We start from the raw sequence: 27,978 nt of genomic DNA, 5'->3' as shown, positions 1-27,978 counted from the left end.
AATCTTAATTTCGTTTTGTTAATATTATTGCAAAGAATTACATCCGTTATGTTGCACAATTCTTATCACTTCAGGCGACAAAACCCTTTTTGAACTTAATCAATTAAATGAAACTGCTCTACGGCATTTGTTTCTGAATTAACATTGCTGAATCTTAGTGGTTATTTGCGACAATCTCATACAGCCCTCAATCTAGAGAGTAGGTGTTTCCGAGGATTGGTTTTGCGAAATGAAACGAAACAAAATAGCCGGAATTACGCATGTATGAGGTAAAAAGAAACTGCTTGAATTAGCTGCCATCCTAACATCCTTGAAGATGAAAGCTACTTCGCTCTAACAATGCTGGACAATAGTCAGCGAGGAAACTCAACCTCCACAATATTACATGCATTAACCATCAACGGAAGTCAAGCCATTAGGGGTATGTTAACAGGGCCGGCTGACGCACCTAATTTGTTTACTTTTTGGAAATCAAAGAAAGATTTTAACTCGCGGTAAACATTTAGCGGCCAAGCTTCATTTACTGGTGAGAGAGGACAACGTCTCGCTAAAGAATCGCAAAGATTCAACTACTCTACAGTAACTGACCACAAACGGTAAGCTTTTCTGGCTAAGTTTAACACAATTTTATCAATCCGACAAGTTTTCATCGCTCTAATTCTCGGCTGGAGGGGTTTGAGTCACAATTTAATTGGCCTCTATGCTAAAGAAAGGCTCTCCAATGTAAATCGGCTCACAATATACTCACAGTTACAAATGCCATCTAAAACTAAATAATTTTAGTCGTATTGCCATTTCTCAGTTAGCTGTAATCGTTACAAACTAACTACATGATCTAGAGAGAAACTAAAATTCAACAATTACCCTAAGATTAAAATTCGCTTCACAAAAGTTCCCCTGTCGATCTGGCCATTTGCTTTGTATACCATAGAGCGAAATTAGTTTCATATTTCCTCGGATGTAGTTTGACCTTGATGCAATTTAATTTTATCTTGAATAAACTGCGTGAAAATAGTATTGAAAACTTTGTTCAATTTTTTTGGTTTTCTAATTGTTGCACCGGCGACAGTTTGTCGAACTGAAAACCACGCAAAGTTAAACATGACCGCATTGTTTTTATCAAAATATGATTTTGTCTTTTCTCATCAAGCCATGTAGGCGAACAGAGCAGTAGCGGCTATCAATATGTAATTCTTTTCATTCCATGTGAAATTGCACGGATTGAATCCATCTGGAAAAGTTATTGACTATTATTGATAACGGCGAGGACTCAACTGAATTGTTTGACTTTGCTTTAATCGACAAGATATTGATAACATACATCGAGACAACATTGTTTCTCAAGTTCACACTTGATACGAGAAATATCGCCGACCGTTTCTTTATTTTTAGACCTGAATGCTTATGAAATTACTTGAAAAACCTTTGCCAATTGGCATCATTCAGCTTAAGTTTTAATCTTGCCAAGAAAACCATTTCCTATGATCAAAAAGCCATTTTTAAAGGATCTTGTATTTCATTCAGGCCTCTCTCGTTTTTGCAACGTCCTAATTACTAGAAGTTGCAAATAGCAAGAATTGCTTTAAATTGCTGTCAGCTTTGCGATAATAACCTTATTATTGATGCCTTTATTTTAAATTTCTTCGTCATCTTTATGTTATTTCAGTGCCGCAAACTCCGGGAGTTTTCTTTAATTGAACAAGTGTTGCAACTGATCTTACATGTGTTCATCCCCACGAGATTTTTCCGATCGAGGGGCTGATTTGAAAACAAATATCTTAAATGATAACTACCGCTTTCTTTTCCCTGACAAAGGAGAAACCTCTAGCCGTTAAACGAGAAAGAAAACACAAATTCAAATAAAATATGACAGTTCAAGCAAACGTTTGTTAGTTATCAGCGCTGCTTTGTAAACTTATGAAAACGGACATAAGGTCTCCCCTCACGTTCTGTTTATATTGCCATGTTTGAAATGAAACCAAAACAAACCTTTTAAAATGATAACTTTTAACTAAAAATGCAAATATAGTGTCTAGAAAACATTACTGGCTTCACGTTGTATAGCTAAAAACTGGCATGGTTATAAAGCCTGCCTGTTAGGACTAAATTATTTATGAAGTGAATATGGCTGGAGATTCAAATCTTCACTCAAACTGTTAATAAAAATCCATGTTTTTTTGTAGATTAATGTTCCTTTTACACGTACAGCGTCTCAGATACTGAAGCAAAATGTTACCTTGATAATATTAATGGAAAAAACCACTTTAAGTCCTTGAGACAGTTCAAACTTACATTCTGCATACATTCATTTTTGAAGCAGAAGAGTAGAAACTTTTCGGTTTAATGATTGTGCTGTTAATTGTATAGCAATTTCATCTTCCCTTGACCGTTTATGCATGGTTTGTAATGTTGTCCCATTTAAAGCACCGAAAATAAAACATTGTTACTTCGCCATTGCCAATGTATGGCAAGGCAAAGAAACCAACAAATTTCACCTGTCAAAGCTTGGACAAAACACGGAAGTTACACTCATGTCTGTTTTCAAATTGTCCTGTTATCGATTGGCTTTTGTTCAAAATAAAGGGACTCGAGAAGGAAAATATTGACCGAGAAAGCGGAACTTTCTCAATGTAACTCGTGAGTACCTTTCCATTGTCTTTTCAATAAAAATGATGAGTTGAATCAATGCACTCAATGGGATTTCCGTTTCTCTCGATTCAAAGTTACTCTGTTTTGAATTGCAGTTTTGAAATGATTGACTGATTTCGTCAATTTTAATACTGATTTTGGTGATTTTAACAGAAAATGCTCAGCGATAATTAGTTCTGAATCAATTAAGTGCGTGCTTAAATTTGCGACTTTTCACCAACGAAATCGCTTGGCTACATGATCGTTGAATTAAACTGTTGTTAAAATAGTATTTCAGGAAGTAATACTAAACAGAACATTTTCTAGTGGGGATTGTTGTAATATATCCAAACTGGCTACACTGAACTGACATAGGTGCTTGCTGGAATAAACTATAAGTGTCATATATCAGCTCAAAGGGTTTGATTTATTAGACAATCTATCAGTTTATGAAATGTTCCCACTTGTATACAAAGGAGTTTATGGTATCACAAAAAATAATTTTCAGTTCCAGTTACTCATCTCGCTTGTCAAGTTTTGTTTTTCACTTGCAGTAGCTGATTGTCATGTCTTAAGGACGTTCCGGCACCCAAAATGTTCCTACGTACAGATATTTTATAAAACTTGCCATTCAGTAATGCAAGCATCAATATCAATATTTCGGTGCAGAATTCCCCTGCCGACATCCAGGTTAAAGATGATTTCCAGTCCGTACTGCACACTCTCGAGAGTTTGTTTACGGTTTTTGTTTTGATTCATGTAAGACATCACAAAATGTAAACATTTCGCAACTACTTGCATGAAGTAAATTCAAAGTTTCCTGTCATCCGCCGTTATGGATGCGAAGCTTTATGCTTCGTTCAGTCATATTGATGAAACAACTTCACAGCTGTAAAAATCAATGAAGTTGTTGGAAAAAAAATTTGATAGGCCTCAAAGATAAGGTATGTGATTCGTAACATCGATTCGCATTCCATCGAGTGAGACTTAAAATGTTTCATAAACATTAGGGTGCTGAGACTGCGCAGTACGGACTGGAAATCATCTTGAATGGTTTGTTTGTTTGTTTGTTTGTTTGTTTTTGATTTTGTTTTTGTTTTTTTTTACCGAAGAGAGTGTTTGCTAATGCTGGAAGGTTCCATATATCAAGTACGTTCTAACTTTCTCAAAAATTGGGAGGCTCATTCTGCTAGTATAAAGGCTTTCTTAGTTATTGATAATTTCATTGCCGAGTGAAATAAGCAATCAAGAGTGACGGTCGATTATTAGACACCTTGTCTAAACTGGCGAAGCAACGTAGCGCGGGCGGCGAGAAGCGAGTATTAGATAATGAAATCATCTAGCTGAGCTGTAATCACATCACACATCAAGCGCGCACGCAAGGAAAAAAAAATCTTATTAGATGTTTTGGTGTGTAGCATCGCTGTATATTTTTACGAGTTGTGCCTTATTTTGAAATACAAACAACGAGTAAAAATATAAAGCGATACTACACACTAAAACATCTAATAAGAGATTTATTATCCAACTGCTGTAGTCAATAAATTTATCAATGAAAGAGGGAGAGTGTGACAGTTTTGCGTGCGCGGGCCAACCTGTACGGCAAACAGGTTTTCTACTGTACAAATAACTGTACAATATCGCTGTAGTTGGATAATAATAAGCAATTATTCCACGAGCGTGTGTTGGATATGAGATGACAGGTAGCTATAATCATCTGATATCCAACAAGCGCGGGTGGAATAATTGTTTTATTTGAAACTCCTCCAAAATATTTCAAACTGAAATTAAATAAAGACAAAAACGCCCCCCAAAATTAGGCCTACGCTTACCATATTTATAGAGCATGGTATAATTGCTCATATACCATGATGGCTAAGCCAATGGAAAGATTTAAAATGTAATTTTCCGTGATCCAGTTTTTAATAAAAGTAAGTATAGAGCTTAGTGCCGGTTGCGCTAACTTCACCTGCAATTTATTTCCCTTAAATGGTGTGTGACCCCGTCTTTCCTTTACACAGATCACTTCCTTTACAGAGGTTTCTCCCAATTTAACAACAAAACGGAAAAATTTGTCCGCGAGAAGTAACAATATTTCGCCTTTTCTGCCCTCGTGCTATCAAAGCTGTCTTTCAATGTGGGCGGATAGGTCTAATGACCTCCATATAATATAATTCTCTACCAAGGCCTTTTTTACCTCAAAGAAAGGCATCATCTGCAAACGTTTAGTTAATAGACTTAGTTGTGTCGAATTAAGAACGATTACCTGATCCAAATTTTACTAATTTAGCTTTTTATTGCTGATAGCTGTAAGCTATGGCCGTCTTAAAATAAGGAGAGCTTCTAAAAAGCATTTTCATCAGTGTGCCTGATCTCGAAAACGAGCTTAGTCACCGTGACCCCTATTATTTTTATTGCCTTTTTGGCAACAGTTGATCTTCACTTTACTGCATGACAAGGTTTAAAAAAATCTCAACGTGGGAACATTTTGGACCAAATTAAAATACCTAGTTTTAAAGTACTCCTCTTTATTACAACAGAAATTCACACGCGTATACATTGCATACACTTTTTCAAGAACGCGCAGCTGTCATAGATATTCTTAGCCGCATGGACCGACGCGTCGAAAATTTGGCGTCTTTATTTGACGAGCCTTAAGGACTAATATACCGGCAACGACAATTCATAACAATTGTTTTGTTGAATGCTATTCTGTTATCCCCTTAATTAAATAACTGATCTAACGTTCTTTAAAACAGAGCCGCTTAGTCTGTAAGTATTGTTGAGATGAGTGCCAATTCGTTCGAGCCCTCCGGCTGTAAAATTAGTACATATTTTACCACGGTATGAGGATAGCGCAAGTTAATTTTTTGTGATATCTTTGAACGGCGTCTTTTCGGATAGATTTGGCTTGTGAAAGAGGTAAGTACTCTCGTTCAGTAAAATTTGAAATCTAGAGATGGAGGCTAAGAAGTGAGGGTGATCCTGACTGGGCTTATTCCGAGTTAAGAACTATCACGCCAAGGTTATCGATAACTCAGTGAGAACAGATATCGGTTACTAAAAATGATCTTGTAGCCGGCCAACAGATTAAAACCTGTTTTCTACCAATTCTTAACGTAATAACAGTCTAATAACAAAGGATGTTTAGTTGCATTCCACTAAAAGATTTACGGTAGTGTCTCTGTGATTTATGTGTTATGTCAACTCCTCAAACTCCTCTTAAAAAACTTCATACTGTAGGCAAACCAAGTGCATAAAAAGTTCTAATAAGACTTTGATTTTAATTCATTGGACAAAAATCATGATTGGAACTATTTCGACAGTTTTAAAGGCCGAATGGCAATAAGTCTGTTCTGAAGTGTTATGTTATCTGTCTTTTCTCTTAGCCGGTTTGATGCCGAAGCGCAACTCTTGGCATGATCTTTGTCATTTAAATCCTCGAGAAAATTAGTTGACAATTATTCACTCTCTAACGAACTTCGAGGTCTCAAATGTTACAAAGTTACTGCCGGATAGCAAACTTTGCCATTCAGCTTACAAATCCTTGAATATTCCCCTTAGAAAGAATTATTCCCAGTTAATAATTTAAAATAACTGAAACTTTCCATACACGTGTGTGTGGAATCTATCGTCGCAAAACGATAATTAATAATTCTAAACGCGGGCTGCGAACGATAAGTATCGATTAAATTCACAAAACTTTTGAATTTATACAACCTAAGACAAAACGGTTTTGTTTCTACTTCAAACTCTTCTAAATTGTCTTGGGCTCCCTGTGCTCAAACTAGACTGAAAGGTATGCTTAGAAGCCGACTCTAAAAGTTTTCTTTCGTTTTTTCTTTAATTTTTTACAAGCTCTAGAACAGCCAAACGATAAGAAGAAAAAATTATCTACCCTTAGGATTAGTGAAATGAAAATGTGAAAAAAACCCACAAGATTTCGCAGGTTTTTAACGGGGATTCGAACCCATGGCCTTCGCATTAGCACTGCGGGGCTCTACCAACTGAGCTATGAGAGATTAGTTAAGTTGAGAGTATGAGAACTCTCACGGCTCTCAAACCAGTGGCGGATCTAGGGGAGGGGTCCGAGGGGCCCGACCCACCCCTCCTTATTTTGGGTAAAAGAAGAAGAAATCACAGAAGGAAGAAAAGCTAGTAAAACAAAACCGCCCCCCTCAGCCCCCCCTTAGCTCAAGGTCTGCATCCGCCACTGCACACTGACTGACGTTAAATCAATGATGCAAATAGTATACCTTCAGTAGAATAAGGCACAACACAGCTGTATCAATATACAGGTAAAGTTCAGCTGTGCAGCCGGGCACATCCTCTATCAGCAACATACAGACATAAAGGTCACAAGGAAGGAAGACCAAGTTAGCAAAAGACTTGCTGCTTTAAGAAGTTATACAGATATATGTCCCTTGTAATATAACCATTGTGATATATCTATAGTTACATTTTATGGCAGGTCCGCAACAGCCCTAAGGACCTGCTTTGTCAAAAAGTATGTTTATGCAAGTGTGCAGTCAAGCTACTTTTGCAAATTACTCTATGTAATATAGCGCAATTTAGTGACTGATCGACTGAAATCCCTAAGGCAGATTAAAAAAACAACCTTTTAATAGCAATCTTAGGTGCCTCGATGCGTGATCATGACAGAGGGCCTCTTAAGCAGTTCATGAACGAATAGCAATATGTTTTTAAATGTTCGATGTTAATGCCGATCATGAAGATTGACCAGTGCAATGAGAACTTGACACTTGATGACAGGTAAATTTATGTACTACCAAATAAAAGACCAGCTGAAGCCACGCGATTATGAATCTTCTTGCTGAAGCGGGCAATATGGCGTAGACGCTCATTGTTTTAAGCGACGTGACACATTGAATGTACCTTTTTTCCCTATACTCAGACATTTTCAAAAAAGAAACTGAATATCATGGATAGAGTAACTCTTCTTTCTGTTGTAATTATCTGGATAATGGTAATGAATCTCACTCAAGAACACAAAGCAAATGCAAACTGCACGACGAATTGGCGTAAAAGACTCCTACGACGCTGCAATGATCGCAAAAGAGGGAAAGTGAATGCTGAATTTTTGAAAGATCAACTTTCAAGCATGGACAGCGGAAGGTAAGCTTGAAATCGTGAAACGAAAGCTTTTCAAAATGTGTGCCGCGTCTGAGATGAAAAGGCCAGTCATGGAAATTAACTCAGCAAAAACCTGAATTAAATTAAATTTTGACAATGACAAGTAATAGTATACGAGTGACTCGTTGGTGAGTGGCCTCGAATGCTAACGGGTTACCGGTGACTTATCACGAATGACCAACGACTAATTACGAGTGACCACGAATGATTTCGAGTGACCAATGACTAATTACGAGTCGCCAACGACTAATTACGAGTGACCACGAATGATTTCGAGTGACCAATGACTGATTACGAGTCACCAACGACTAATTACGAGTGTCCATGAATGATTACGAGTGACCAACGACTGACTACGAGTGACTGCGATAAACTTTGAATGCTCACGACTCAGCACGAACGACCACGAATGATCAGGAATGACCAACTTGAAACTATCTTTCAAAAGTGACCATGTATCAAATCTTTTCGTTACAATGAGCAAACTGTTATTCTGTGACGAGTGTCCTTGTCACTCCCGGAGTTTACTCGTGGTTAAAACTCCGTGCACAGTTGTTCAAAGGGTGTATAACACCCTGGGGAAGGGGGGCGCTCCTATATAAAAAGGACGGGGGTGCTCCTGGTACCTTTTAGGGTTGAGTAAAAGAGGTTTTGGTACCTCTAAGGGTGTTCAGCCTCAAAAGGTCCTCAGCGGGAGCTTTTGCAGCACCTTTTAGGGTATTGAGTGGAAAAAAATATGACAGGAGATAAAGTCTTGGTTTAGAATTGGCACCTCTTAGGGGTGAAAAAAATTTCGAGCCACGCCCATAAAGCAGAATCCTGCTACCTCTTAGGGGTTCTTTTCAAAATTTCCGACGAGTACCCCCCGTTCTTTTTGTATGGAGGTCACCACCCCAAGGATAACACTACCCATTGGGGATGTCGCTCCCTTGGAAATAAGCCAGTTATTCGGCGGAGGGCGCTCTGAGTATTCGAAATTTGTATCAAAAGGATCATACTGGACATAGCGAGTTATTCCGTTTATAAGGAGAAAGCCTTGTTTATTTGACCTAAGGAATGCTGAGATTAGCCATTCCTATTTCGTACGCTTTGCTTTGTGTGTTCGCTAAATGTAACATACGTTTACCCCGGATGGGGAAGGGAATCCCATTTGAAAAGGTCAGAAATGCTCGTCGGAAAATTTGAGTTGGCCTCCTGAAGGAGACCAATATGGTCGTGGTCGAGGGTTTTATTTAATCCCTAGAAGATACCACTTTCAAACGGAATTTACTGCGTTTTTGTTACTTATTCTTCGAGAGCACCCTAAAAGATACTTTGAAGGCTGAAAATAGTGGCGTTTTGACCTGAACATCCTCCATGAGACCAAAATCCTTGATTTACACCCCTGGGTAAGACGACTTGCATCTCCAACCTTTCCATATGGGAGTTCTCCCTGGACGTTTGCCTCTGTTTCTAAACCAATCAAATTGCTTTGCTCTAGTTCCATTTCGTAATGTGATCACGTGTTATCATGTCAAGTTCATACGAAAGTCTTACAACCGCTCGAGTTTCTCGCTCTTGGGCGGCGTTTGTGTTTATTACTGCAAGTCGTGCCGGATCACTCGAGAATACTTAGGCAGCGTCCGCACCACGCCGGATAAATTTGAAAACGCAGCTTCATTTCTACAGTTAAGCCTACCGTCCACACTAATCCGTCACCAAAACGGAACTTTTCGAAAACGCTCTTCAAACCGTAAGCATTTGAAAACGCCGATTGTTAGTTTTAGTGTGGACGGAAAACATTTTTAAAACGGAGCTTTTCGAAAACGATAATCTCGTCATCGCTGTCCAAGTTTACCTCAAACACAAATCCAGAATGACCGGTGATTGTCGCGTTTTCAAATTTCTCCGGCTTAGTATGGACGGAAAACATTTGCTGAGTTCTCAGAGTGAAAACTCCGTTCTCAAATTTCTCCGATGAAGTGTGGACAGGGCCCCAGATTCCGCTTTCACAGACAACTAATGCTTAAAATTCTTATTTTATTTTACAGTAATGAACATGGTAATGAAGATCGAAATTTTGGCGAGAGACGGAAGTTTCTTACGAGAGAGGCATAGCTTAAAGTGAAGAACGAACATTTCCATATTCTGTCATAATTATAATCAACATATCGTGGAAGCTCACAGTTAAAATTCCGCAACATAACTTGCTTGAACATTTGTTTGTTTAGAAGCTATTATATACTGTTAGTTGTGCAAAATTATTAAAATTGTTTTCTTTGCGAATGAAATTGTCTTTTTTTAATACCTAAATTTTTAGTCTCTTATTTTAAACAATGTTCATCCCGTCTCGGGTATAAGCGGGCTGTTTTGTCTACCATTGATATAAAAGGGCGCGATTTTAGTCACCAGTCCTCTCAGCTGCCTATAGTTGTGTAATAAAAGGAAACGACTTTTGGACGCGACCTCTTCGATCAGAGACGTATTTTTAAACAGAAACAAGCCTTCAATATAAAATTTAGTCTCTAAATTATCCTTTTCTCGAGAAAATCCTTTTCGGAATGAATCTAAGGGCCGGCTCAAGAAGCCGAACTTCATTCTCGACCCCGTAGTCTTCGCTTCTCTTAGCCGTCGGGGCCCGCTGGCTAAGAGAAACGAAGGCTACGTCCGGGAACGAGAATGGCCCAACTCCAGTGTCCGTGCTACGAAGTGAATTATCCATTCAGTTTGCCAGATTAATTCTCTAAGAATTATAGATCTTCAACCTAATTGCCAATCGAATGCTGACAACACGTAAATTAACCTGTAACAGCCATAGCGAATTTGGAAAAGCCGACGCTCTCGAAAAGTCATTTGTTCCAAATAGGCCAATTTCAATATATTAGATTCTAAATTCGTTCCGAGGCTTAGGGGAATAAAACGAAAGAAGTCGAATCGAGTATGAGGGATGAATAATTAATTTATTTCGTTTTATTCCCCAAGCCTAGGAGCCAAGTTAGAGTTTTAATATATCTGTGAACTGGCCCCCTCGCTACGTCTTATCAACCTCTTCGAGTTGACGATCAACAGGGTGTTTCACTTGCTGGAACAACTTAGCGATTCTTTAGAAACTTTTCATCAGTTTTGCCCCAATAATTCTTTGGCATGTACCCAGTTATACGGACTGATCGAAGAGAGGCATGATGAATGATAAGTGTCTTGCGTGGGAACGAACCAATGCCACTACCACAAAGCCAATGCAGTCACACATTATTTAATCAATAACTTGAAACATAACCTCATATGATTTATGAAATACATCCTCATATTGCATACAATATGTACTGTTTCGAGCGGTAACATCTCAAGCTGGCCTTAACCTGTGAGCAGGCTCATGTTTGAGTCACACGCACCGACCAAAGCCGAAGATTGGCAGAGGCGCGAAGTTGTCTCGCCGGCGTTTGATGTCTAAAACGTGAGCCTGGCCCGTTCACAGGCTATGGCCAGGTTTTGAACTAGAGGCTACACAACGCAACATCGCACAATGTTCCTACCTATCTCAAGCAAATTTATTATGAATTTGAGTTAATCGCATTTTATTTTATAGTTCTTGTTGGCGTTGCTGTCAATTTTTGAGGGGTCAAAATATATATGGGGTAAGGAGGTGACAGTCAGGAAGACGCTATTTCGGAAAACAAACAGGAATGGAGTGGATAAATAAAATGAAAATAAACTGGATTTTTATTATAACCTGGTGATCAGAATTTCATTTTCATACAATAGTCAAGCCACTCCAACACAAAGTCCCACCTCACTCATTTATTTGCCACAGCCGCCAAAGCGACACTGAGGTCGATGAGGGAATTGTCGCCGCAGAATCTCTGGTAGCGACTTTTCTGAATAAGGTCCATCAGCGAACGCATCTGCGATCTGGTCTACCTCAGCTGGAACTTTATTTGAGCTAAACAAAATAAAGAATCAAAATCAACTTTCTCCTCCTTTCATTCTCCCCCATCAATGACACTGCGCATTGAATGACTGGATTAAGAAGGAAATGTTTCAGTTTTGTTGAGATCTACATTAATGTAAATGTAAATGGAAACAAACACTGTTTTAACTAGAAATGTATGGTATAAAATTGTACATTCACGCCTCTGACTTTCTCCCACGCGATTTTCGTTTTAGATGTTTTCTTCATGTGTGTTTTATTTACGTATGAATTCATAAAGTCAATGAAAGCTACCTTGAGTAAGATTCCTCATCAAACCGCTTTTCATCAGGACTGTGCTCAGTGCTCACGTATCCCTCATCAAACAGCTGTACATCAGGATCCGGCTCATTGTTCACGATTTCCTCGTCAAACCGCTGTACATTAGGACTCTGCTCACTCTGCTCAGCGTTTACAGATTCTTTGTCAAACCGCTGTACATCAGGACTCAGCTCCTTGTTCTTCTCATCAAACCGCTGTACATCAAGACTCTGCTCATTATTCACGCCTTCAATCCACTTAGATCTGCTTAGCAGCCACTCCTCTGGTGGAACAGCGGCGCTCAAAAGTAAACCCAACAGAAAAAGGACTAGAACGAGTGATGTTCTGACCAATGACAACATGGCGACGAAGTTTTCTTACTAATAATTCTTTAAACGGGTTAAAGCTATAACGTGAGAAAAAGGCATAATTATTTTGTTATAAGTTGAAAGTTCTACCCACATAATTTGGGTAAAACGTTTGGTTAAAAGAAGGTTAAATGTTCAATGTCCTTAAAATTAGCTTGGAAAAGTTTCAAAACGTTTAACTTAAATGAGCATTACAAGACATCCAAACTTTGTGTCTGAATTAAAAAAATATATATATAGATGTAAGTTAAGACTTAATTGAGAAAAATACATTCAGTGGTAAAGTGGGCTGGCAGCCGAAATAACTTATTCACCGCTCCCAAAAAAATCTTTCTCTGGAGGATAACGTTTGACATCAGGAGGGAGGGGGTGACTCTATTGTTTTCCGGTACTGATTCATCGCTACCAGTGTGACGTCACATAACCACGAGTGAGCGCTTCGAGTAGCCTATTCAGATTACGCCATTGAAGAAGGGCAACAGAGGTTAAAAAAGACAAAAAAAACAGGCCTACTATTGCTTTTGTTCGCTAAGTGAGTGTAGGTGTGTACAGTTTGTTGTTGCTTTTTGTCTGTGTGCTTTATCTGTTTTAGTTTTGTGCGCGCGTTATCGTGTATTCTTGTTGAATTTTGTTGCGGGTAAGTGGCGGGACCACCATCTTGAAAACGGGACGAGAGAAGTCAACGTAAAACGTTCGCGTTTCGGCTGGTTATCACTAGAGCAGAAGCACAAGAAAAACGAACAGTTCCGTTTTTCTTGTGCTTATGCTTACGCTTATGTCGCGTTCTGCATCGCCTTCAGCCGCCATTTTGAATGACTATACTGAATAAAACAACTGCTGTCCACAAAAAGCGTAGACTCAAATCAAATCAGATATTCTGTGGACAACTCAATCTTGCTTCCACGTGATTCAGTAGCTCAGTCTTTCTCGAACAGACGAAATGATCTTCAGAATGTTACTCATGATTTGTTTTGCTTGTTTTGTGCCGAAAATTATGGCACAAAAGCAGCTAGTCTTCTGGTTTTTTCCTGAGTGTATCAAAAAGAAATAGAAATGGGAATGAGGATAAAGCTATGGGACAGCAAGAAATTCCATGCTGGCATGTTCTGCTGACACTTCGAGTGGCTTGAATCTACGCGTTTTCTGTTCAGCGATTGTTTTATTCAGTATAGTTATTCAAAATGGCGGCTGAAGGCGATGCGGAATGAAAAGAATAGCATCCTCCGTGCAGTGTAAGTATATAATCGCAGCTTCTTAACATACCACTCATCTGAAATAGTATTTTTTAGGGGTAGTCCATTTTAGGTAGTCCATTTGGGTAGTCCATTAGGGTAGTCCATGGACTAGGGGTCAGTGTTTTCTCCATCACCCTGACAAACAACTTGCTTCACCTTCAAAATAAATAACGTCTGTATAGCGGCGCAACATTTACCTCCCTAGACAGTGTTGACTAAATTTAAGTTGAGGACCCACCCTCTCTGCGGCTTTGGTTGGCATACGTAGAAACGTGACCAGTCGCAACCAGGGTACTTTCTCGAGGGAGGAAGAGAGAGGACCCTGGGAACGAGGTTGAGACGCCCCCTCCCTCCTGTTTGACATCGACAACTGGATCAACTGTAACCACCATAGATGTTAGAAGGTGTGGGACAGTGTACTATGCCGCAATTATACTGATTTTGTAACCAGATTAGAATAAGTAGCTTTTTTCCTATTTATTAACAAACTTGTACCGATAATTTTTCATGTCTATGTTGTGTGTAAATCTTGTGAGACGTGTAAAGCCAAGACACAATGCTGAATATTTTACCAGAAAACGCTTCAATGGGAAATGTTAACACTCTGTTCAAACGATCAGTGATAGACTTTCCTCGAGTAAAACACTTATTGCTAGCCATTAACTCCATCGCTGTCATTTTGCTACTCTCAATTCTCAGGCTACGTCCACACTCCGCCGGAGGAATTTGAAAACGGATGCTTCAATCTGAAAACGCATTAAATGTTTTTCGTCCACACTGTACAAGCGCAAGAGGAATTTAAAAGCGCAACAATCACCGGTCATTTTGGATTTGTGTTTGAGTAAAACTCGGTTAGGTAAATCACACGACTATCACGACGCCATCGTTTTCGACAAGCTCCATTTTCAAAATGTTTTCCGTCCTCAAGAAAACAAAGAGCCGGCGTTTTCAAATCTCTCCGGTTTGAAAAGCGTCTTCGAAAAGTTCCGTTTTCTTGACGGATTAGTGTGGACGGTCGACCTAACCGTAGAAATGAAGTCGCGTTTTCAAAATTCTCCGGTGTAGTCTGGACGCTGCCTCAGGTACCTCCTTGTGGCGCAAATCTCCTTTAGGTGCAATGATAATAATCAGGAAATTTGTTACTTCCGTCTATGGCTTTAGCTTAGATAACGCGTTGTGTGCGCTATGAAGTTTGAGAAAAGACTTCTCTCTCCGTAGAGTGAACGTGCTAGTCTTTCATACAGGTTACGCGTCTATTTAATTTCGGTAACAATTGTGTCGGCAACAGCCTCAACTGAATTACTTAGGGTATCGAATAAATCCCATGACTCATACACAAGAGAAGTGTAGTATTTGTTCGTTAGTCAACATTCACTCTATAGAAACACTTCATTAGTTTGCCTAAATTAATGAAATAAAGTTTCAAGTTTGTACGTGATAAGAATCTCAGACATACCTGGAATATGTTTGCGAGTGAATCAGTCAGACGCGGAATCCGCTTCTTCCAGTCGCATGTACACTTTCTGGAAGAATTCAACAGTGAGGCTTTAAAACATTCTAACCCACGTTTTTAAGCCCATCCATCTGCTAAAAAAAAAGGATGGACCTCGAATTCAAATATTACCTTCCTTTCTGTTGTTTTAGTTCCGGAACACCCGAACAATGGCGGTTCAATTTTTCCTTTTCACATGTGCCGCGGAAAATGAACTGTTTTTTCTGATTTGATTTGGTTAGTAAATAATACGTGCTGGCTTTCTAGCTAGGTTGGAACCAATTTGGAACTAATTTAACATGTTGGTTTTCTCAGCCGTAAAAGTCACTGAAAATTTGGTTATTTTAAGCGGGGTAATTTCTCTTTGTCTCTTTTTATATTTGGTTTTATAACGAAGGCGACCTAATTATGATAATAAAATGTCGGATATATCATTGAATTAGAAAATTCGCGAACACGTGGAGAGCTCAACGTTGTTTAGAGTCTCGAAAATATTCTGTTTGAGAGATGTTTATGATTCGCTCTTCACTGAAGAATGACAAAACTAAGCATAAAGGAGTAGAGTTCAGAAAAATCATGATCAATTGAATTTTTAGAACTTGTTATTTACTCTAGTATTCAAAAGGACTTAGTTTTGTAAAGTTTGAACCGATCATAGGCGATAAAATTTTTTGGAGGGTAAAATTTCACAAGTGACAGTCAATTCCTTGTATTGACCTAAACGGCGTCTAAAATAAGAAAGAGTAGACCATTTTGAAAGCAAGTTTCTATTCTTGCAGCTTAAAAACAGTTGACAACTCCTTCCCCTTTTGTGTTTTCTCGTTCTTGAAAGGTAAAGAAAACCACTCAATGTCGATGTACTTGTTTCCTTAGCTGTCAATCACAAATTCGTAAAACGACTAAAATTGACTATTTATTTCCTTGTATTTTGAAACTATACTCTTGGACACTGAGTTACTAACTTCGCAAACGATTTTTCGGAGATGATAAAGGAAGAAAACCCTGAGAGCAGGTGTCATAATTTTGTCCTACCGTTTAGCAAAGATCTCTTGAAATCGATACTCTGTAAATTGCCTTTCATTTGATTTTCCTGTTATCATTGATTAAAATTAAGTGGATTGACTTTGGAACAAATAAAAAGATTTCCGGTATTTTCTGATATCCTTGACTGAATTCAATATCTTTCTGCCGGGGAAAGAATTTTTCCAATTTACATCTGTCCCGAACAGGAAACGCAAAACGTCTTTTGTTAGTTTAATCAACGAAGTTCATTACTAGTAATCTAAATGAAGGCCCGCTTGACACAGGAAAAAGAGTCAAGCCTTAAAAAACTGTCTTAGTATTTGTTCGCGAGAAATGTGTAGGTTTTTGATATAGTGTAAGACCTTTTTCCAGACCATTTGTTTTAATATTTCGTTTTCTACAAGTCTTTGGGCTTACGTTTGCGCATGTAGAGAAAATTTTCGGTCAGATCCACTGGCAAACTCGAGTATGGCTCCATAACAAATTGCCGATTAGGTCGTTGATACAGATCGATATTGTTCCATGCAACTCATTCATTCAAGTTGAAATGAAGGCAATGTATTTTTCGCTCTATCCTAGTTCACTCATGCACAGTCATATTTTAGTTAAATACTCTTTAGAGAATTTTGACCACAAAGTTTCAAATATATATACAAGTTAAGAATATTGCCGAAGGTGTGTGACAATAAACTGTATCTTGCGGCGCCCTCTTATGAAGACAAACGGGAAAGAGACCCTTCAATTTTGCGATTGCTTTTAACCTTCGTTCGTTTAAGTACTGAACGTCGAATTAAATGCTTTGCTCTTTGCCCAACATTTTGAATATTTTATACTAAATAACGAAAGTATTTAAGCTATGAAAGTTGTTAATGGAAAGGTGAAGAACTCACAGCTCTTATCTCATTTGAAACTTTCATGATCAAGTTAACGCGTTCTGTTGCCTGTCGACACAATCTCGCATCAATGTAAGGCGGTTTTCTCTCATTATGACAGCAAGCAAGTCTCATTAAATCCATTAAAAGGGGTTAGCTATTTAAGAGTCTAGCAATTTTTTTCTTTCAACGTGATATCATTTCGTGTATTTGGTTTTTTTTTCGCTAGCGGAAATTGACAGTTTTGATCTAGAAGTTAAACTTCCACACTTGTAAAGAAAAATTATATATGTTGGGCACACTTGATTACAGTAAAATCCATAGTTTTTTTAAAGAGATTCTTTGATTTAAAGACATTTGGGCAAAATGAGAAGTATTTATATGAGTTTAAGCTGGGAAAGTCAGAAAAAAGAACCATCTGCATTAATTTTATCCCAGACAACATCACAACTGGAAATAAAGTGGGATATCACATATTTGACACTAAAGTCATCGAAGGGAGATGATAAACAAATATCATGCCCTCAAAATCACCTGCTTCGATACTGTATGCGAAGCCAATGTTTAGGAAAAAGCGTAGATCTATTGTAGTGGGGAGTCACCTATTTCTGAAGCCAAAAAAATTTCTAAACGAGATTTGCTGTAGGCCAGTGCAAATGTTGAAACTGACAAATAATCTCTGGGATAAGTGTCCATTCTCTGGCTTAGTAGCAATTGTTCAATCTGTAAGTTGAGCCTTCACCGAGTTCTTGCGGCTCACGGATCCTGCTTTGTAGAAAATGACAGCACACTGACTTCGTTGCAGTTGGCGCAAATATGGCATTCATCTGATACGGCGAGAGTCCGTCAGTAGAAGTCTAAGGCAATCTGTTTCACTTGCTAGCACACACGCTTAAATTAAGGCGCCGTCCGCACAACGCCGGAGACATATTTTAAACTAAAAAGTAACAATCACCGGTCATTTTGGATTTGTGTTTGAGGAAACTCCGTCAGGGAAATCAAATGATTATGGTGACGTCATCGTTTTCGAAAAGTTCCGTTTCCAAAATATTTACCGTCCACCGCCACTAAAATGCTGACACAGCCAGTGTTTTCAAAATCCCCCGGTTTGCCTAACTGTGGTGTGGAGGGCACCTTAAAGGTAGCATTCATCGAGGAAGATGACGATTCAAATTTCCCCTACCGCGACCGACGCCAAAATGGGCGTGTCGTTTGACACTTCTTTGTAAACCACGATTGTAATTCATGTATTCCGGACACAAGAAGTACGCTTTGGTGAAAATAGAATATACGTATTTTCTCGCTTCAATAGGTTCGACAATACATTGAGAAAAGCACGAACGCCGGCGAGAAATGTTGTTTTGGTATAGATGTCACTTCTCACTGAGTTAGCAAGGCTTTCAATTTATGATTAATACTTATACTTATAATCAACCCTTTCTTTCTGAAATCCTGACAACAACAACAAATGCAAAGAACGTGAGGTGACTGACTGAAACCTGACTGTGACACTTCATCTCGAATGCAAATTTGCTCTGCACATTATTATTACGTTACATATGAAACACAAGAGGGACCATTTCATCACATTTCCTAACACCTTGAGGAGAGTTCAAAATACGACGCATAAGGCAGCTTCTCAATCGAAGGGAGATCCGAAGTAATTGCATAGCTGAAAAATTCGTCTCTACGATTCAAACGAGACGGCAATAAGGAGACAAGGGTTACGCTCCGCGGCTGTCGTCATAATCAAAACTGAGTCCAGATTTGATCAAGCTCACTGAAGTAATGGGCAAATCTCAAATGCAGTAGCTAAATGCTAGGATACTGAAAGCAAAGCTACCAGTGAAGTTGCGGAAACTCATGCTACAACAGAGGAGGAGAATCAAGAGTGGTAGGGTAAGGCACTTTTTACTAGCATCATTCCTTCCAGTTTTTGCACCTCTTCTCATCATTGCAAGAGTGCGAAGGTGGTGACGGCAATGAGTTTGTGAGCTTGTTTCTAAAATCTATCCGCTGGAAAGTCTCAAGGCAAGTTTCTAACTCAATTTAGTATAAATCCACCGGCGATCTATCACGAAAGCTGTTCTCTGATTGGCTACGCTACTCACTATCTATTCTGTAATACATAGTGAGTAACGTAGCAGTGTGCCCTTGTTGACAAAATGACGGCCGCTTCTTGGCGTTTTCGAAGTGTCTGTGAAGAGGATTTAGATAACGTTTTGAACGACCAGTAGATTTATACTGAAACAATTAGAATATTCGCTCTCGATTTCTATCGCGCGATGGTTGACTCGAAGTGCGCCCTCGTCAACTATCACGCGATAGAAATCGAGAGCGAATAATCAAATTCTTAAATTAAATAGCAGTCACTGCCGTTGGATATTACGTTTTTATTTACAAATGAAGTAAATTTTTACAATTATTTATCACTCTTAGCCAAGACAGACACACATGCATAGCTTATATTTGTGTACAAATTCTAATTTACATAATGTTATTTGTTATTTACATCAGAGATATAAACTTTTCCATGAACTGTACATATATAACAAAAAACATGGTCCCAAAGGGGTCTTACTTTAATTAGAGCTCTAATTTTTTAAAAAAGAACTTGGATGTTTAGGACCGCGCAATGTAAAATCAAATGACTGCTGGACTTGCCTATTTCCGGATCTCTTAATCGTAAAGATTTAGCTGTTTGCTAAGCTAATAGCAAAAATAATTTCTAAACTGCTTTTATTTAATAAATTCACAAACCACATCTACCATTTTTTTCGGTGGGGGTGGGGGGAGGGGAGAGGGGGGAGGGGAGAGAAGATACGGTGTCAAATAAACTTAACTCACACCTTTAAATAATGGCTTTAACTTGTTGAATAGCCGAATCGAATACAAACAGAAATTAAGTCACAGGACATGCTCATGCCTTACCAAGCAACTGGGATAGAAATCATGTTTACTTAGAAAAACCTTGCTTGGTATGCAGTTGTTTTGAACATTTGAAAAACTGCCCAAAATAGTGTGACCTGGCCTTTGAAATTAAGGCTATTAACTTACTATTTTAGGAGAGGTCGGACGTTGTCATCTCAGTTATGTGAGCACTGCGTAGCTCAGTGGCATTGGTTGACAATATTATCTATGTCTTTACTATGAAAGGAGTCATATAACATAATAAGCTAACAGATTAATTAACATTTTAAAGAAAGCTATCACTCTTTAATAGGAGTACTTGATTGCTCGAGTCTAGTTCCTGATATTGATTTTAGCTAATTTTCTTCAAACACTGTCTTTACTGGCTCTGGTAATTTTGATGTTGGTTATGACGCCATCAACATGAAAGTTATTTTTTGCCAAATAAAAGTGGAAATTGCATGAATTGTCTGTATTACTAATAAAATAAAGATCGTTATAACTTGCTTAGGCTGGTCGTTATACTTCAGTCTTCACACTGGAAAATACGCTTGCTTAATTTGAAACACTGTAACCTCACGGTGGTGTGGAGTTATTCAAACACTGAACTGTAGTCTGACCCAGACAAGGTCATTTTACGACTTGTTATGGCACGATGAACGGACCGGGATATAGATACATTGCCCCTAACAACCTATAGTATAAACACCGCGTTGTTTACATTTGTTTCTGAGAATTTATCATACACATGGCTTGTTACTGCTGACGGTTCTTAGAGTGCCAAGGAAATATCACAGCAGATCTACACATCCTTGTTGAGACAAATGCGCTGCATGTATGTAAGCCCTCAGGTCTTACATGCAGTGAAATTGACAAGACATCTCTAAACTGTAAACATTCTATGTCAAGAAATGTATAATTTATTTAATTTGGAGTTGTCAAAAATGCGTTTGATATTAAAAAAGAAAAAGCGAACTAACTGTTTTAGACCGTACTGATCTTCAGTCTCGAAAAGTAAATAATGCGATCTTTTGCTAGGACCTAGAGGGCTTTTTCTTCGTTTTTCTCTCGTTATAGGAAAAAAAGAAGCAGAGAAACTCTGCACCAGAGTACTAAAAAAGTTGAGATTTGCCAGGAAAAAACAAAACAAAAAAGCAGACTGAATATTAGTGCTGTAGCTGTTAGCCTTGGACTTTTCGTCTAATTACCAGCTATGTCACCAACACGCTGATAAAACAGATTGTAATTTGAAGCTTAGCTTATACGCTACGTACAGGATTCTTGCTGCAATCTTTCCTTTTCAAGCTGCATTATCTGAAACGGTGATTTCTTCTCCGGTTTCTTCTCTCCTTTGACCCTTTTCCATTTCATTCTCCTATTCTGAAACCAAACCTTCACTTGTCTTTCTGATAAGTCCAGACTTACAGCTATCTCGTATCTTCGCAGTCTAGTGAGATAGTTATTTCGTACAAATTCGTTTTCCAGTTCACGTAGTTGATGTGTTGTAAAAGCTGTCCTTTCTTTTCGTTTCTTGCCCTTGGGTTTCTCGGATTTTTCCTCTTCTTCGTCTTCATCGTCATCAACTTCATCAACTGTGGACAAAAGAATGTACTGTTATAAAATTGGAGATTTCCATGCTGCAATTTCTAAGGGAAATCTTTAACGCAAAAACATATAGTCGTAGTTTCTTGTGTTGTCGTAGGGCTTGTGTCCCAATGCAGTTTTTGGTAGTATTTCTTCATTGATGAAAGCATTCGTTTAGAACATTATTAAAGTTTCTTAGCTATTTGAGTATCTGCTTTAGATTGGTCTTCCTGAAAGACTGAACAGAATGCCATGCACAAGGATGAAACTCACTCAGTCGAACACATTTTTGGATTATTTTTGGACTTATGTTATGGATAGCAGTGTTTGCATTTTGTATCTAAAAGGGAAATAGTTCAGTTTAGAAGAACGTTCGATTTCAGATTTTTGTTTTTGTTTTTTCTTGTCTCATCATCCTTACCGAGATTTAAGAGAAAAGTCTCAAAGGAATTCAGTCGAATTTCGTCATTAGCCTTGCGTTTTGGCACCTATAAGGACTGAACAGTTCGTTAACAATTCGTAACACTGAATTCGTTCAAAGACATGACAATCAAAAAGTAGTATTTAAACCTTCCTTGAAATTTGCTCTCTTTATTTTCTCCACGAGAATTGAAGAGAACTAGAGACTTAATGAACAGTGGATGGAAAGTCGGAATACTGTGTTTGATTCTGTGTGATGTTTTCCATTGAATTTTGTTATTGCGTTCTCGAGACATATGGGTATTTATCTGTCTTGGAAATTAGTTAAACATTCAACCATTCTGTAGAACTAAGGCTTGTTTTGGTTGGTATTTCAGGTACTGCTTATGAACATATGGATCGCATAACTTTAGTATTATCCGCTTTGATAATAAAGTACTTAAAGTAAAAGCAACAGAACTGATTAATAAAGATCAAAATTATAACAGTTGGCCTCCTGGCTAGTAATTACGAGAGGACAAGGAATTTACTTTCTCTGAAGCGTTACGATAAACAGCCAAATGCATGGAAGCTTCTTCGTTCCCCGCAACGAAAAATCATTATTAACTACTTAATAACCGAGAGTGAGGTCGTTACGGGAAAATCTCAAACTGAGGCCTTGCCGTATTGACCTCGCTATCGCTCGGTCAATACGGTAGGCCGAGGTTTGAGATTTTCCCGTAACGAGCGAACGGTCGAGGTTATTAGGTTGTTTATTATATGGCTCATCAATAAAGAGAAAAATCATTCGAGCGGAAGTCGTCAATTTACATCCGGCGATGCGCGCGTTTACCGATTCATTCATCGTCTCAAACCTAGGGCAAAACTACACAGTCAGTGAATTTCACCACTGTATTACGTATTCCGTTAAAAACACTCATTTCTTTACGGAAAAGTCACTGTCACAGCCTCAAAAACGTATTTTAGTATCGTGGTACCACAAGTTGATGGGGAAGTTTTTCCGACTTTTGGGGCGAAACGTCAACGCATATAGAAAAGACAGCAAGTGCTTCAAAATTGTCCAAACCAACCGTCTTTCGGTGAAAGAAAATACTAATGCTTCAGAATGCACTGCTCAAAATAAGCTTAACTCGATCTTCGCATTCGCTTTCGACAACATATCTTCGCCTTCTTCATTCTGGGATTTATGGATGAACATTTCAAGCCTTGTGAACGTCTGCAGTTATCAGAAACACTGCTACCGACAGAAACCGCCCGATTGTTTACATCTGATGATCCTGGAAGCTGATTTACACTTGCTTGTGTCAAAGCGAGGGAATCTATTTGACGAGAACTTTGACGGAGCTCAATACTTCGGTAATTGCTGTGACTAAGATGATAACTTATAAGTTTCTTTGTGGTGTTCTGCTCAGGATGCATGGCAGATCTGCCGATGGTGTTTTTTACTTAGCGATTTTAGCTTTACTTAAGACTAGGCAAACTTTGATTGTTTTTCACTAGTGCCCGCCAAGGTTACCGACTGGTAAGTCATCTATATAAATTTTATTAAAGAAATATCTCTAAACTTTTAGCTACTGATATTCTCGTACTGATTTTAATCGGCTTTCATCGCTTCAATGCGCTTGAATTTTCAGAACCGAGCTCTTCCTAATTTGCATAATCCGTAATCGGCCCGTGGGCATTACGGGAGAATAATGCCCTACAATTCAGTGACAATTAACCAATCAGAGCGCGCGTTATATCGGCCACAAGCCAAAGCCATATAATAACATTAATTAATCAAATATACAGACTCTCTGTGCCACATTATGAGGCCTGTGCATCGATATCTACACACGTAAGGCTTGTCTCTGGCAGCTGGTATTAATTCATCGCTTTGTCGGCGTATTTAGTTGTCTTTCATTGGCCAGATCAGTTAACGAATCAGTGTCCGTAGATGTCTCTGGAAACACGTTGAAATCGTTACGGACGCAAAGTATTCGCAACTCAAGAGCAAACTTTGCTTTTACAAAGCTCTGTGAAACAAATGCTAACGCCAGTAGTTAAAGATGAGAGCGACTACCATTGAAATTTGCCATTGTCTACTTTCTCTTTCTTCGGCGAAAAAAAGACCTGCCCACATTTTTAATCAAATAATGAAATCAGGCTGTAAAAAGTCTAAACCCATTCGCTTTTTAAAAGAAAAAAATAAGTAAATGAAGAAATCTGTTTTGGTACATGGTGGTCCATTAAATCGTTAAGTCTACCATACATCCTCTATATATTTATTTCTCTCTATGTAACTGGCTCTACAACAGAGTGTTATAGTTCCAATTTGATTGCTTTTCAAGTCACCGAGACGTGGAACTTGGGCGGTTCTTTATATGGTGGACAACTGAAATAAATATCGAATTTAACAGTTTTTACTACAATTTGAACTACTGCCATTTCACAGTTTTTTTAATCGTTTCTAAGGTTTTTCAAGAGCGTCGAGCGTGAATGAAGATGCGACGTGTGGTTCTTCTTCTCCTTATTCCAACACAGTCCTAACCCCAGCGTTTATAATTTCTCGAAAACCCGGGTGGTGATCGAGATCTATTGAAAAGTACTCAGAGTCGAGCTATCCTCTTCACAAACTCAACAACTTTGATTTATTTTACCCTGAATATTCGTGTTGAAAGCAAATATGTACGAATCCTTTTAAACTGGAACGCATTCCTTACTCGAGAAAATGACTGTTTTGAAGAACAGTATTTACTTGTTTATCGAAACCAAATTTTCAGTGGCCACTCGAGTTTAGTATTAGACATAAGACGGTATATATTATGCTCGTTCCTTTTTCGTGGAGTCTTAGATCGGCCAAAAACTAGAATATTAAAATACCCGGTACATCAACGAGCCAAGAAGGAAACCAGTCTATATATCTCTGGATGTGTTTCGACACATGCCTTAAGCATACAGCGCCAATGCATTTCTATTTCTAGAAAAGCGAATTTTCAGATGTTCTTTGCCAAATGTTTTAGCAATAAAAATGTGACCTGCTGTCCCACACCGGTTCTCCTCCTTTGATGTCTCCGCCGAAAATGTGACCGATCCACATTTATTTCAATTTCAATAACACCATGGTTACCGCCGGGCTTGCAAATGGCCCAAGACGCGTCGAGGATCGTGGACCTTGTTTAAAAAACGAGTTTCAAACAAATCTGGCTGGCTGTCAAGTTTTTGTAAAACCCTTAGTCTTGCGCTTATTGAGTCCGTGATTGTAGATATGTGAGATTTAAATCGTTAATCCGTTACACGTGATTTAAGGGTAATTATTTTGCGATGGTGAATCGCTTCGCCTCATCGTTAACATTTCAAGAGAGGGTACACCCTTGTGCTTCATTAATTCAAGATTAAAATGTTATCAGTACATGGAATTGACTGAAACTTAGCTTCAGGGTGATCAATGATCGTGCAACCTTTTGTTACTTATAATTAACAATGAAACAATTTTGAGAAAAAAGTCATTACATTACTGCAAACGCACTGGAGTCGGCCTATATCGCTGAGGGTTTCAAACTTCAATGTTCGAATTGTCTTCAGCATTTCATGCAATTTCTAGAGCCGATGAAAGCTTTCTTCTCAGTTTTATTTTTGTTTTGTTTTTTCATCATCATACGTTCTACATGCATATAACCCGAAATTGAACCGGGCTCTGTAATAAAATCATTGGAAACACTTTCTAACTAAGTTCTCTTTTATCTCAAAGCAATTATCTTATTAATCATACTTTACCCTAACTGACTTATAAGGTTTCTTTCTCTTTTAAGTTGACAGTTGGAGGTAAACCTAATGAGAACTCGATGCTGGCCAACGTTTAGCAGATTCTTACATCTCAAAACACTCGTTTGGCAAAAATCGTGGGCAACTTTAATAACCAATAAATACCATAAAGACTTTTTTGAGAGAGGAACTCTTTTAAATTGCAGTAAAATTCAATCGACGAGGAAGTTGATTTTACCATATTGTTTTTGGATTAAAACATAGACTTGAATTTGCCGTCTTAAGTCTCTCTATCACAGTCCTTTAATGACAAATTTACTTAGTATTCGCAGAAAATTAGCACACAGTATGATTAAAATGACTGATCTTCTAGTGATAAATATTCCCGTAGGGACAAAATTACCACCCAATCCATAATAGCACATTATTCAATTCAAGTCGGATCGTTTGCAGTCTCTTCCAAGAGAAAACTCGGGTTTGATACATATCTAGGATCGAAGATAGATGGGAGAAGGAAGATACTATAAGTCTCCTTTGGGAAGTATTATGTTATCAGTCTTGACGGATTCACCACTTAAGAGCCAACTTCTGGTTACAACTTCTGGTTATCAATATGAGAACTGATAATAAGGCATGTTAAGACTTACCGCAGTACAATGCAGAAAGAAATCCATGTAAGAGTGGGGATTAGTGTAAGGTATAAGTCATGTCTTTATCAGCTTTTAGAGCTTTCTGAGTTGTTGCACCTGAAGTTTGCTCTCGAGTTCTTGTTTTAGTGGAGCAAGCAAGGCTACAATGTAGGCGGCCGTCCGAAGAATCACCTTTCACCACACTGACCGCATCGAACAAATTAAAGATACTACCGCAAGCAATGGCCTGTTCTCTTCCTTTAAAGAGAGTTTAAACTAATTGGTCCAAATACTGATTGAGGACCGATTCGCCACTTGGTTTCGTTGCTGAATTGAGTGATTTTATATGAACCGGGAAATCCGCGAAACTTCCATCAAATTTCAATCAAGTAACATTAGGGAAAATGCAGTTATAACACACTCTTAACTATAGTATGATGAGCAATCTACAGCAATCAAAATCATGTATCTTCTAAGACAATAATCGTATCCTTAAGCCCATAATCTGGCGTTACACACTGACTGCACTTTATAGGGTGCTAAGCACAAAACTGCAATTACAAATTAAACCACCTCCGCTCATTTACCTGGGTAGCAATTCTCCGCTAATTTCTCGCTGGCGCTTCCTTCGTTTAAGCCGTTGTCTGCTTCCTTCTCTCTCTGATTCGCTGGCTCTGGCGGCTGAGTAACAGGCTGCGGAGGAAGGGAAGGAGGCGAGTAGTAATGGCAGTGCGCTTCGTAGCTTTGTCTTGGACCTGCAAGGTCTGGCATGCGCGATTCTCCTGGGTAATGAATCGCCGAAGGTGATGGTGAAATGTGGTTGAACGGAGCTGGGTTGGCGCGAGTGAACGCGTTAAATCCGTAACGGGGAGCGTTATAAATGTACGGTTGATACGATGGATGGTGCGGTGAGTTTTGCTGTGGAATGTGGTACTGAGGGTTGTAATGGCCATAGCTTTGGCTACCATACCCGAAGCTTCTTGTGTACATGTTCCCGATTCTCTGAAGTAGCAGCAGCAACTGCTGATTAATAATTTGATTTCCGCCACTGTTACATGTGTTTTTAGATCAAAAGGCGACTGTTTATGTCATGCACGGTTCGCGTAATCGATATTCCATAGATGCGCGTGTGTAAGTCAGGCGCACAGGGTTTTTATGTCAGTTGATACACAGTTGTTACAAGTGGTCGATTTCGGGGGCCTGAGACATGCGGGCATGACACGGCCCCTGCCTCTGAATTAAGTACATTTCCAAACTTCGCCCGACTGCTTCAGCGCGGTTTTAAATCTCGTTGGGAAACCATTAGCCGTTAATCGTTGGCTAGGCTGGAAAATAGGAAAATTTGCAGCCGGATGAATCTCTCACAAAATATAGATATTTGTCGGTAATGCCTACCACACGAAAAATAAATATCGTCTGCAATCCGTAGACTTATGATAAACGCTTTCTTTGAGCTTGCCGCCTTTATCAGATGCTAAATGAATTAAGTTTAGCCTAGCAAATAATGTCTCATCATTTTTAGATTTTTGGTCCAAAGCTATACGGATGAGACAATATCTCGTTTTCCATCTGCTCTGCGCGGGTAAAAGATTGCCTCAGTTCGATTGAATCGGCCCCTGGCCTTTTCTTGGTTGCTGAAGTGGTTTCAATGATACATAACACGTCTAGTTTATTTTTCGTGTTTTCTGAATCAACAGGGCGAAGCAATTTAT

At 38.7% G+C, this 27,978-nt stretch overlaps 2 protein-coding genes and 1 long non-coding RNA gene across 3 annotated transcripts; 1 reads left to right on the top strand and 2 right to left on the bottom strand.

The window, feature by feature from the left end:
• The first annotated feature begins 488 nt into the window (after positions 1 to 488).
• On the top strand, positions 489 to 10,052 carry LOC110060672 (uncharacterized). The gene is made up of 3 exons (XR_002297903.2): positions 489 to 596; positions 7,544 to 7,764; positions 9,813 to 10,052. It is a non-coding gene; the product is annotated as an uncharacterized LOC110060672 (long non-coding RNA).
• A 946-nt stretch (positions 10,053 to 10,998) lies between these two features.
• Positions 10,999 to 15,437, bottom strand: LOC110060671 (uncharacterized). The gene is made up of 4 exons (XM_020767459.2): positions 15,217 to 15,437; positions 15,049 to 15,115; positions 11,984 to 12,395; positions 10,999 to 11,701 (listed from the first exon to the last, which is right to left on the bottom strand). Exons 3-4 carry the CDS (start codon positions 12,349 to 12,351, stop codon positions 11,560 to 11,562), a joined length of 510 nt encoding a protein of 169 aa, XP_020623118.2. The 5' UTR covers positions 12,352 to 12,395; positions 15,049 to 15,115; positions 15,217 to 15,437; the 3' UTR covers positions 10,999 to 11,559.
• A 3,920-nt stretch (positions 15,438 to 19,357) lies between these two features.
• On the bottom strand, positions 19,358 to 27,568 carry LOC110060632 (uncharacterized). Its single transcript, XM_020767414.2, has 2 exons — positions 26,854 to 27,568; positions 19,358 to 21,481 (listed from the first exon to the last, which is right to left on the bottom strand). The coding sequence occupies exons 1-2, from the start codon at positions 27,254 to 27,256 to the stop codon at positions 21,156 to 21,158; spliced, it is 729 nt and encodes a 242-aa protein (XP_020623073.2). The 5' UTR covers positions 27,257 to 27,568; the 3' UTR covers positions 19,358 to 21,155.
• Positions 27,569 to 27,978: the final 410 nt, after the last annotated feature.

Source organism: Orbicella faveolata, unplaced genomic scaffold (genome assembly GCF_042242905.1).
Source record: "Orbicella faveolata isolate gen_17 unplaced genomic scaffold, um_ofav_v1 contig_13, whole genome shotgun sequence".
Classification (NCBI taxonomy): domain Eukaryota; kingdom Metazoa; phylum Cnidaria; class Anthozoa; order Scleractinia; family Merulinidae; genus Orbicella; species Orbicella faveolata.
Note: the sequence above shows the minus strand (reverse complement) of the source record. Positions and strands in the feature narration are given on the sequence as shown.